Source organism: Pyxicephalus adspersus, chromosome 10 (assembly GCF_032062135.1).
Source record: "Pyxicephalus adspersus chromosome 10, UCB_Pads_2.0, whole genome shotgun sequence".
Classification (NCBI taxonomy): Eukaryota; Metazoa; Chordata; class Amphibia; order Anura; family Pyxicephalidae; genus Pyxicephalus; species Pyxicephalus adspersus.
Window position 1 is genome coordinate 19257784 of NC_092867.1, and position 13015 is coordinate 19270798.

Consider the following 13015-nt stretch of genomic DNA (forward strand, 5'->3'; position numbering starts at 1 on the left):
TACACTGGGGAACAATTGTGAACACATTTTTTGTTGACCTAAATTTTTAAGCTTAATTACACTAAAATAGGTATGCTGATTCTGAAAGTGCAGTTACTTTTTTTCTATCACGTCAGGTTTTTTCTCTACCGCTTATATTAATGCGATTACTGTAGCATGGATTGGAATAGGCTATTCATTTACACGCAAGACAGTGTGGTCAGAGGTTCTGCTGCTCTACGTAGTGAATAAGCAAAATGTATTCTACTTAAACACACATTTCTTCTCTTTCAGATCATGTCTGGCTCTGCTGTTTAAACATCCCTGATTCATTATGTTATATCTGTGGCAGTATCGCCATTTCCAGTCAAAGGGCGAATATCAGCCCATTTCTAGAGCAAGCCTATTTGGCATAAGTTAAATTTGGTGATCAAGATAAGTCTTGGGCCCCTCATAAGGTGTGCAAACAGTGTGTTGAGGGTTTACGGACGTGGACAAAGGTAACACGTGACAAGATGCCATTAGTGAAAACTTCAGGATATAACAAGAACAATAAATGTAACAGAGTATCCTACTCCACCATCAGCTATACGCCCAGTGGCTCATTCAGATGAAATTTCAGTGCCAGTTTTTGTTACACTACCCTCTCTTGAAGAACATGATTAAGGTGATGAACTAGGTGACAACAATGATAATTTGGTTTGAAATTGAAGAGGACTGTGTTCGTAAGAGTTTGATCAGCATGAGTTGAGTGATTTGGCACGTGATTTGGGACTATCGAAGATAGCTTTAGAACTCCTAGCATCAAGACAGTGGGAGAAAAACTTACTTGAAAAATGAACAAAGGTATTGTACTTTTGAGCCAGAGAAATTGCATTTCTGCAGTACTTTAGAACTGACATTGGATTTGTGTATTGCCATAACATACCTGGTTTTTTGGAGGAATTGGGAATTCCAATCTATAACTGAACTGAATGGCGACTATTCATTGATAGCTCAAAGCGGAGCTTAAAGTGTGTCATCCTTCACAAATGGCAATATATTTGGGTCAGTCCCAGTTGGCTACTCCGTTTTTCCTTGTGAAGAATATTCAGACATAAAGAGGGTCATTGAGTTGTTGCAATATCACCAACACCATTTGGTCATCTGTGTCGACATTAAAATGGTATGCTTCCTTCTTTGTCAGCAACGCGGATACACCAAGTATCCCTGTTTTCTGTGCATGTGGGACAGCAGAGCTCATGAGAGGCATTGGGTGGAAAGGAATTGACCTCCAAGATCCGCCCTAAAACCAGGTGATCCCAACATTCTACATGAGCCAATTGCTGATAGAAAGAATAATATATTCCCGCCTCTGCACATGAAACTGGGTCTGATGAAGCAGTTTGATAAAGCTTTGCCAACTGAAGGAGACTATTTCAAGTACCTTATTTGGCATTTCCTAGTCTGTCATTTGAAAAAAAAAAAGGCCGGTGTGTTTGATGGTCCACAGATTCGGCAGCTCATCAAAGATGAACATTTTATCAGGACAATGTCAGAAGTCGAAAAGAATGCTTGGTTATCATTCGAAGCCATTGTCAAAGACATTCTTTGAAACACACAAGCAAATAATTACACAGAAATAGTCCAAAAACTCTTGGAGAGCTACAAAATGCTTGGTTGCAATATGAGCATCATTTTCAGCATAGCCATCTTTCTACCTTGGTGCAGTCAGTGATGAGCAAGGTGAACGATTCCACCAAGATTTGAAGGTCATGGAAGGACGGTATCAGGGTAGACGGGATGTACGTATGATGGCTGACTATTGTTGGCGCATCCGGCGGTATTGTCCTAACACTGAACTCTCCAGGAAAAGCTATAGGCATAAATTTTTACCTTTAAACGGTTACCTAATTAATTTTCAAGTGTTTTACTGTAAAAAAACAATTGACAATAAACCTTCGTATGAACAAAAGAAATGTAAATAAACAGTACATTCAAGTTATTTCATTATTTGTCTATTGTATGTAAAATTTTTATGTAACAAAAATGGAGGGTACCCTGTATCATAAAAACTGGATGTGATGGCAAAAAACTGGAGCCATTTCTGGATTCACCACCCAAAAATTTGTAAAAAACAAGCGTAAGATCTAACTCAACAAAAAATGCGTTCCCCAGTGTTTTAGAATATGGAAAATGGGGGAGGTAGGAAGAGCCAAATGGCAACCAAACATGGTTGGAGAATTGGGCAGAATATCAACAAGATGTGGAAGAGAGAGCAAAAAGGTAGTAGGGGAAGGGGGGGAATTCATGACGGGGGGTGGAGGAAGAAAGAGGAAAACCTGCTGACATTGGGAGATGTAGAGAAAAGAAGAGAGAGCATAGAGCGGGAGCTACCCTAACACCAGGAAGAGTTAGAGGAGACCTAACCCTGTACTCAGGACTTCTTCAATGGGAGGATAGAGATAGGGCAAACATTGTGAGCTAGTGAAGTATGGGAGAGAAGGCCAAAAGTAGATATTGTATGGGCAAGGGCTCACTATATAGTGACAAAGAAAAATTTTGGAGCCTAAAGGAGTAGAAAGCTGATTGTGAATATGGCTGAGAGAGGAGGCAGAGTGAGAACTGTAGAAGTTGAGGGGGAATAGGAATATCAGATATTCATTTTCTAGAGGGAAAAGAATTAAGAGGAGGAGCTAGTTATGGACTGGAGTATGAAGTAGTAGGTGGTAGAAAAGAAACGTGATCATATATTAGGGTCAAACATTACATATAGAACATCATTTCTTTTTCCTGATGGAGAAATAAGTATATACACCTTCTCTTGATGTATGAAGTGGTGGAGGGACAGATACAAGACCGTTCTTGAAATGAAGGAACCGTGGTTTAGAACAAGCTGGACTGCTAATGGATCAGTTTTCCAGAATTTAATGGAGTTACTGATACCAATGTTGACAAATGCCTGTACATAGGTAGGGGCACTACTCTTGAGAGTGACTGAGTAGATTTAGGGATATCCTGGTGGCTCAGTCCCTCCGCAATGGAATGAAAGTTAGTCTTACTTTATTGCAATTCATAACATCCTTGTGAGCAGTTAGACAAAACTGAATTGTAAGGACTGCTCCATTCAATTTATCCTAACCAGGACTCTATGCTTAAGGAATGCACAGAAAGCATTGGCAGAACTGCAATTATATTGGATATGTCCATCCCATATTTAAAAATAAACAAGTTTTACTTTTACTGCCACTGTGCAAATCCAGCTTGTTTCAGACCTTTTTTTCTACTGATATTGCACCTGCAGCAGTTTGCCTTTCCCTGTAACACTTTACCTTCATCAGGCAGACATTGGTTTTTCACTGGTATCATTCCTCCAGGACAAACTCTATAGGCTCCATAGTCAGCATTCCCTATCTCTCGCCACACAACCCCCATGTTAAATACTATCCCTGCCCTCTCCATAGACACAGAGCTCTAACGCACAATTTGCAGGTTCAGCCCCTTCCTTCTTTTGCAGAAGTAGTTTCTAATATCTTTACACTGTTTAGGATTGTGTACATGGACACCCATTGGTCTCGCATTCTAGGCTAAGCTTCCCCTAACACATACATCTAGCCATACGATGGCCTGTTCGATACACAAAGCTCTCTATCCAGGTTTACACTAGTATGAGCATAAACCCAACCTTTACCATTCCTCAGCTTTTATACCTTATCTATTCTGTGCTGAGTCCCCAAGCATGTTAAAGCATGTTAACGCTCAGTACCCAGCTCATGTAGGTTACCCCTTTAGCACTAGACAAAGTCTCTGCTGCACTGCCCCACTTTTTGTTTGAACAATTATCTGGCAATAAAGCTCTGCACTACTGTCCCTAGAACTACCAACCCTTGTACCTGGACGCTGTGACAGTAATTACAAATAACCAGATTCAGATTTGGAGGTTTCTTTTTGACTTTCATTGCCCCATATTCTACTGACACACTTAACATTTTAGTTTTGCTGTCCTTTCCACCAGCTTAATGGTCAGTTTTACTACTGGCACAATCCCCACCATTTTCACTGTCCTAGAATAACCTGCCTTAAATTTAGCTAGTCCATTTTTTGGGCACTGATTTTAACCTTCTTGTAAACACTCTGTGCACTTCCCACCTTCCATGGTTTTGCTCTGAAATGACTCCAATATGTAAATAAATGCCAAAATGCATTATGTTTTTTTTTTTTTTTTTTGTAATTGTTTTCTAGAAGGCATTGTGCTTTAACCAATTTATACAAAAGGGGATAATTTTTTGTGGTGGTGATTAAGAAAATGTACTTTTTTATATGTTCTTTTTTCTTACTTTTTTTTCTCTCTTTAGGATAAAGAAACATGCATTGGACTTAACAATCAGAGTTACATATGTGAAACGGGTCACTGCTGTGGACAATCTCAGTGCTGCAACTACTACTATGAGCTATGGTGTAAGTCTCATTTTCTAGATTACAAGAATAAAATGTTATTTATTAGTATTATTGATACTTTGATACATGAATATGGTAATTGTTTTCCAATATATACTTCATTTTAAATTTTGCTGTACAAAGTGAGAAATCTGGACAAGTTCTAGAAGATCTCTAAATACTGTAAAACAAGGTCCCCAACCGCGGCCGTGGCCGCCTGACAGGTGGGGAACGGCTCTGTTGGATGGGGCATTGGCCATAGCCGTGGACTATGTCCCCTGTACAGATCCCAGGCTCAGGGCATTGGGCGGTTGTCGCTGGACACAACTTTCCCACTCTCCCATCGAAGGCTCACACCTGTGATGGAAGTGTGTGTGGGTTCTGCTATCATGATGTCAATCTGGGGAGAAGATTCCTCCCCTTCCTCCCCTTGGGGAGGCACACGGTTTCCTGCGCATGCGCAGTCCAGAGTCCGTGCATTTAGTGGTCCGTGAGCTCCAAAGGGTTGGGGACCAGTCACTGCTGTATAATATATAAAAAGTTAGGAGGGTTTGAAATTGTAAAGGGAACTCTCCGGGTTCATTTACACATGTTCTAGATCAATCGGGAACAGAACAGTGGGCAACACGATTTTGGCTCTATGGAAATACCAAGTCTCTAGCGATTGGCAGTGGGAAACAGTCATCACACACATCGGATATAAAGTAGTGAGCCTGACACAAAAGTACCTCATAATTTGAGGCAAAAGGTACACTTTGCAGGAGAAATTCTAGAATACTGATTGAATACAATAATGTTTCTAGGTGTCCTGAGAATAGAGCAACTCTTCATTTTTTATGTTCTGTTTGACTTTATTTCTCTGGATAATACCATCACAATTAGATTTCTGAAATTGGCCCACAATATCATATTTCATCATATTTCTCATATTCTGCAGTGATTTGTTTTTTGGATCTTCTTGGGGGGTTGGTGGTTTTGGAAAGTGGGAAGAATGCAGAGCTTGATCGAACGTGACCTTTGTAATATGATCATCTGTTAAAGAGGCAGCAGATTTTATAAACAAGTCTTTTTTGTCCCTTCCACTCCCCATCCCTTGCATGTGTGATGGATGTACAAATATTTGGATGTTCAGTTCTGGTAAACAAGACCTGACAGTTCCAGACAACTTTCATGATCAGCAAACTGTTTCAACTCGCTATAAACATGTTCTCAGGAATAATATACGATTGCCCTCTGCAGTTATCACTGGCACTCCAATTCACATTAGTGCAGCCAGGGATTAAAGAATATGATACAGCAGCAGGTGGGAAGATGTGTATAAAAGTAGATACTGCGCTTAATGTGAAAGAATTTCCTCCAGCTCCACCAGAACTAAAACAAGTTATAAAGACATGATCAGGGGAATGTATGGAATATGAGTTCACCAAAATGTCATCCTGTGCTTGAATATTATATATTTATAATGCCGAAAAAATCAGTGTGCTTAAACCAGGATTCTTCACTGAAAATAATTTGTTCTGGTAAATGATGCAGATTAACTAAACTTTTACCATCGAGCACAATTCACAGCTTTTTTTTTTCCCAAGCCATTGCTGAAAAAGAAGTTTGTTTTTTTTTCCTCTACACTTAACAGGGTTGAGAGAGCAAATCCAAATAACATGATCAGTTGCTAGGTCAATGATCCAAATATAGCAAGGACTGCAGCTGTGCCATAATATTATATAAAAAAAATTCTACCCCTATTTGACTTTATATAATGTATTGATAGTAAAATAATTTAGAGAAAATCTGTGTCCTCCTAGTATGGAAAAAAAGGGGGACGTTAGCAACGTATCTAAAATGTTTGCTAGTGGACTTAAGATTGTGCGGTGGCTGTTGTAGATCACCATACTGGGCCATCCCCTTATTTAGCTTGGACCTCTCACAAAAGTTTTTTTCCAACCTCCTAACACCACAGAATCTTAGCTACATGGTCTTCCAGGATATGTAGTTTCAAATGCATAGGTTTGCATTATAGATGTCCCCTGCATGAGTAACTCTATTTTTAAGGTCTTGTTTTTACAGTCGTTTGCAATTTAGCCTTTGGTAACACCTAAAGTGCAGCACCATCTGGATACTCAAGACTTGTTTTGTGAGTGTTTTGGAAGTATAATTTTCCCCCTAGTTTTGCTGTTTTATTTTATAGGACTTCAGTGGTTTGCTGTCCTATTTCAGGTCTACATTCTTTTTTTTCTGTGAAATTTTACCAAGGGTGTTGAGATATTACTATATCAGGTCATCAGGTCAAGGAAAACTTGTATTTATGTTATCCCTTTTGAATTGTACAGTATATATGCAATACAAAGCTTTTAACTGTGAATAGAATTGGGCATTAATGGGTGGCATTACATTTGCAGCAACATTGTGCCAGGATTCTTGTCAAAGGGCATAATATAAAACTACAAAAAATAAAAATAAAAAACACTAACAAAAATGGTTGATAGAAAATCTATTGGTCTTTTAGTTAATAATAAACGCCATGCTATTAACACACAGATATCTAAAAATATTTGATAGCTCACATCATGTACAATGTTGTCACATTAATGTTTAGGGTATAAGCCCTTGCTTTAAAGTATAGCGCCGCATGGAACAAAATGGGTCTATACTCCCATTATATTCCCGACCTGTCTGTACAGCCTATTCTGTTGTCTTCAGGGCTGGCTTCCATTACACTGCTCTTTGCCAATCAATTTAGGCTGGAAATGCCTATGCACACTAGTGGCCATCAGACCATCCAAGTCAGCTGTCAGAGTGCAGTTCAATCCCAGGCCAGACTCCACAGAGTTCAACCTTTAAAAATATTGTTTAGACGATGGCTCTCATTTTAATATTATGTATTTCCATTTTTCTATGCAGGGTTTTGGCTGGTGTGGACGATAATCATAATACTCAGCTGCTGTTGTGTTTGTCATCACCGGCGAGCCAAGCATCGACTTCAGGCACAGCAACGCCAACATGAGATCAACCTCATAGCTTACCGCGAAGCACATAGCTACTCTTCAGTGCCATTTTACTTCCGTACGTTACTTATCAATCTATTTATATACCTGTTTGTATGCCAAAGGTTGCCATCTATCTAGGGTGTGACTTTCTACTATGTCTATTTACTTCTGAGGTAAAGTGGAAGGGTGGGGAAAGATAGATGTATTATTCGAGAGGCATTTGAGTGATGGAATCTGTTCACAAAACTGTCCATGCTGCGTTCAATCCCCAGACATAGCCTTAGTTGTATAGAATTATTGTATTTGCTAATTCATAGAACAGCTTATCTTGCATACGGAATTTCTTCCAGTATTTAGGTTGATTCTATAAAATGATTTGGAAAAAATTGTTTACAAAAGATAGACTCACTTTATGGAACCAATTGCAATGTCGCTACAGAGTCCCCTAATGCAGAACTAAACTGAAACAAAAAAAAAAAAATACTCCCTTTCACCTTACTTCTGCAGAGCACTGTCCTCGTTTGGGTCCTGCACTATCCTGAAATCTGCCTTCTCCTGGCGCAAAGGACGGAGGAAGACAGAAGTTCCTCCATCTTCTTCCTTCTAGCTATGTCACCTGCGCAGTGCAAGCTTGGGTGACATACCCTGCTTTAAAAGGGGGTGGGGGGAAGAGTGCCGATCTCACTGTGCATGCGCAAGTTCAGCATTTTTTCCCCATTACAGGAATAAAGTAGCCAGAAGCCTACTGGGATGTGTGACATAGGTATCCCAGGAGCTTCTGCGCCCCCATTCTGTCTTTACCCAGCAAGCAGGTATTTTACACCCCTAGAGTTATGAAATTCTTGCAGTGATGTGACATTTAAACACTCCTTTGGAAAGGGAAGTTTACCCTGGGCATTGATTTTACACAACCCCTTAAAATATCACTGGATTCTTCCTAAAAATGTTGAGGTCCTGTAAGGTACCTTTTGGTAATAGCAGGAAAATAAATTCTAGGTGGTAGTAAAAATGCACCTTTGTGATATTTGCCCTTTCAGTTCACATTTTTATGAAAAAATTGTAAGGTGAAACATAGGGAAATATTTTCAGTTCTATACTAGTTAATAATGTTTTTGGTGGTTGGTAGTTAAAATGAGCTATGAATTAATGACTAATTATCTGTCTTTGTAGGGTTTTTGCCAAACTATTTACTACCTCCTTATGAAGAAGTGGTAAACAGACCTCCAACTCCTCCTCCTCCCTACACTGTTTTACATCAGCAGTGCATTGCGGCATGTTCTAATGCCATAGCCACCGACCCTGCTCGGACTGGGCAGCACAGCCAAACAAGTTCTCCAGCTGCAGCAAGCTGTAGTGAAACACGGCCTCCGAGTGTCGTGGATTGTGAACCTTCAACAACTTGTCTGGAGAGGGCAGCATTCAAACCAAGCGGCCTTGAGTCCAGCGACCAAACCAGTGGTGCTGAGCTGGACGAAATGGCCGATCAAGTGTCCTTCTTAGACAAGGAGTCAAAAGATTTCTTAAAGGACTATGGCTCTGAAAGCTTTGATCAGGGTGGCTTCTTTGATGGCAAAGACAAAACACCCGGCAGACACCGAAGATTTACCGGCGATTCAGGCATTGAAGTGTGTCTATGCAGTCGGAGCCATCATGATGACTTTAAAGAATTCGATGGTTTGATTGATGACACGGGTGAAAACTTCTGTGACAGCTGCACATCGTGTGATGCTCACCCCCATAGAGATGAAGAAGAAGGAATATTTGATCATCCGGAAGTCCCTCGAGATCTGGATCATCCACGACAGCCTTTGAGCTTGCTTAATACCATCAATGAACAAGACTCTCCAAATGCTCACAACAGTAGTAGCTCCCGTGGCTAAAGGATAATCTGCTCATACTGAAAAGCATCAGTAAATGATCCCGTACCACATATATTTTCTTTTTATTGTCCTGTACGTTAATTAAACACAAAAAACTTAGAAATGTTCTACCAAAGCTGGAGAGACGACAACATAAAGTGCACACCCTATGCTTGCCTTTCCTAAACAGGACTTTGGTATGTATGACTTTGGTGATGGAATACTAGAACCAATTAAGCAGAAGCTGGAGCCTAATGCGTACAGGTGGAGGCTTCAACATGCAATATGTCCAGATTTAATTGCAATGAGCTTCTCATTGTCTCTTTGCTCCTCTCTTATAGGATATTTTGTCAGAATATCAATATGTTGGCTGTTCTAAGCTAAGAGCTACCTGGAAATGCTGAGATTAGGTGGATGAGAGGGGAACTTTACTCTTGTCAACTGGACAGACCTAAGCGAGAGAGAAGTGCAGGATATGCGCCAGTATTGTAATGGAAGGATGTGAACAAATTAAACCACAAGCGGGGGTGGGGACTTCAGTGTTTTTGTAGCAAGGGCGTTTACAGTGTTTGACTTTACAGATTTTAGGTGCAAGCAAATGCTAACCCCTAACATTTTTCCACTATTAGTTGACATTCTAATGTTACATGGTGGAATTCCATAAGTCACCTGAAGGGGGTGGGGGTGGGATCTTGTGTATTGTACTCACTAATGTAGAAAATGGGTCATTTTCTAGCCTTAAAAAAAAATAAGCTTTTTTTCCCCCAGTTTCCCTTTTTTCATAACTAAAATGGGAAAGTAGCAATTATCTTGATTTTGTTGTGTGTTTTTTTTTTTTTTTTTTTTTTTTTTTTTTGTGCAATGGACATAATAAAAAAATTAAATTGTGCAGCTGGTCTGCTTGGAACATACTGTACCTGCCTCTCCCACCGCCGTTTAGAGGCCGCTGTAGCGCACATAGATTATTGCATGAATTGGAAGGCACAGGTGATAAGTAAGAGGTGTCCTAGGTGCTTAGTTCCGGTGGACTTGGCACTAGCAGTCACACATGCAGTAGAACACCAGCTCTTCATTCATTGTCTACGATGAGCACATCTACCTTGTATGAGCAGTATTTTTACGTGTTGGAAACCAATGCAGTTTCTGAAATGACCACTGAAAGAAAACTATAATGGTCACATTGATTTTGCCTATGGGAATGCATGCTAGTGTAAGTCTGTGTTCCATACCATAAGCTTGAGCGGTAGTAAAGTTACTGCAGCTTTAATTTACGAGATTTTTGTATAATTGTTTTTTTTTCCTTGCATACACAGTTAAACATTCCCTTTATTAAGACAGAAGGGTCAGGAATTGTCTTTAATGACTCTACTAGAGATTATATACTTGTATTCAGACAGTGACTGTTCAGCTTCTGATAATATTGAATGATTAAGATGTAACAGAGTTTTTAAGTTTAATTGAAATTCTCTATGCTTGAGACTTCTCTATGCAGACAGGTGGGAGTGGACTTTCCCTTTTAAAACTTGCAAGGTTTTAACAGGTTCGGGAGCGGTTATTGTGGGTGAAATATTGAAATGGCATGATCCTAAAAAAAAAAGCAGTGTTTCTCAACATTTACATACATGGGGGAACCCCTTGTAATAACTTTCAGGTCTTCAGGGAACCACTGCTATAATTACAACTCACAGCACATTAGTGTTATGGTCAGTGGGAAGAATGTCACTCTTACAGATAACCAAAGGTGTCAACTTCTACTTCAACTCCAGCAACCTCTGGAGTAACCCTAGGGTATTACAGAACCCTGGTTAAGAAACACTGAAATTCGGGGTCCCATAAACTCCCATAAATGTGAGGTCCACTGTTGTTGAGATCTTGGGTTTTTTTTTTTTTAATTACATAGATGAGTCTCAGGCAATTGGGGGATTTTCATCTGAAACCCCTTTTAAGTGTGCCTTTCACTCAGGCCAATAGAGGGAGCTAGTTTGTAGGCTGAAGCATGCTTCCAAAAATATAGGTTGTCATTTCTTTAGAAATGAGTGAATGTGTCTGTACTGTCATTTCACTAGTTTCTGGTGAACTGGTAGGCTTTATTGGCTCAGCCCATAGATGGCTGCCTCACTGTGCATGTAATGAATACATTTCAGAGGATTTGATGCTACCAAATTTCCTCTTGAAATGTACATTTGTTTTTGTTTTTTTTTGTGAGCAATGAATGCTCTGTGCTTAGGGAAAATTTTAATATTACATTTTATTAAATTGCAAACAATGTGCACTTCTGATACTTAAGACAAAATATCTATGTGGCAACACGCATCGACATTGACAACTTTCTTGCACTGGATTTTGTCATTTTGTTGATTAATTAAAGGAAACTTTTGAGAATAAAATTCTGTGTGTTGTCTATTTGTCTTGTGAATTGTGCTTGCTTGTATGACATATTTGCACACTTGAAGCAGAAATAAAAATAGGCTACCAGACAGATCCTTTTTTGCAGAAGGAACAAAAATAACATACCTAGCTCGTTGCATTTTTTTTACTTGTCCTCTGCTTCCGTCTTAACTGGCCAGGCCAGGATAACATAAATCCAAGTAGCCGGAAGACCTGACATCCTGCGATGAACTACTCACCTATGTATCCCCCACTGTTCATACCCTTGTGACTTCTGGTATCTGTACCAAACCTTTAAGGATAACAATACTTTTCCACAACACAGTTTTGCCCCCTTTTCCTACCCTAGTTGGCCTACCTGGATTGAGTGCCTGCAGAAAGTTTTCCTTGCTCCACCTGAATAGTAGAATTCCAAAGACTTCTTTGAATCCATCTTCAAATACAAATGTTGCTCTGCAGATGAACCAATAAAAGTCCATGGGGACTCAGGGTTTTGTGTTCAGTTTTTTATTTTACTACATTCTACAGCTATTTTTAATTAAACAATCAAACTGCATAAATCGTGTGAAGGATAACTGAAATAAAGATGTGAAAATGTGCCCATAAAATATACCAGATCAACAGGCACAGATACACAGTGAATTTATCCACATACAAACAACCCTAAATTATGATCCTACTTTAATCATATAACTATAATTTACACAATGAATTGGAACTTCGCTTTAAGTTCAACCAAGATTGATGCAAAGTTTGCCTTCGTATGGATGAAGTTGCTTGGTCAAAACAAAAACATTTCTTTTCATCCTTCTGTCTCCTTTCTTGTCTCCGTTGTCTCTTCCACACCACATGCTTGTGTCTTCAAAAATACATATAAATATACACATATGCCATAAGCATCACTAAAACAGTCATCAAAATACAGAAAAGGGGCAAAATGATAACTGTATTTTCACAACTTTAAAGAAAGCATGTATTGAAAGAAAACGGAAGCTGGTAAACTTTACCTATTTCTATTTAGTTTTGGCTTGGCTTTCTCTGGTCTCAATAGATCCTGAGTGCCTAAATATAAAAGTTTAAAACCAGAACCAAAAAAAAAAAAAAAATCAATACTTCAGGTCAGAACATCAGAATATTAAACTATATCCATCAGTTTTTTACATTAGGATGTAAGTGAATCTTTGTAAGTTTTTCTGAACGATCACTTCAACATCGGCCATGCGAATTTACAGGACAATAAACATCAATTGATTATTTCTAATTAACGCTGTAAAGTAGTAATAAATAGAGAATGGAGTTTGCAAGAAAAGGTCTCAAATATTAGTAGAATGTCTCTGCTGAAAATGTATTAGAAACTGCTGATGAATGCCCGATTAAATCTGTCAAAAT

The 13015-nt window shown here is 39.2% G+C and overlaps 1 protein-coding gene across 3 annotated transcripts in view; it reads left to right on the forward strand.

Moving 5' to 3' along the window:
• The window catches only part of WBP1L (WW domain binding protein 1 like), a 42244-nt gene extending 30619 nt beyond the window's left edge, over positions 1–11625 (forward strand). For all 3 annotated transcript variants that reach the window (XM_072425147.1, XM_072425149.1, XM_072425148.1), the window contains 3 exons: positions 4314–4416; positions 7294–7455; positions 8550–11625. In XM_072425147.1, coding sequence (XP_072281248.1) covers positions 4314–4416; positions 7294–7455; positions 8550–9259 — 975 coding nt within the window. In that variant the 3' untranslated portion in view covers positions 9260–11625. The remainder of the gene's footprint in view (positions 1–4313; positions 4417–7293; positions 7456–8549) is intronic.
• The last annotated feature ends 1390 nt before the right edge of the window (positions 11626–13015 follow it).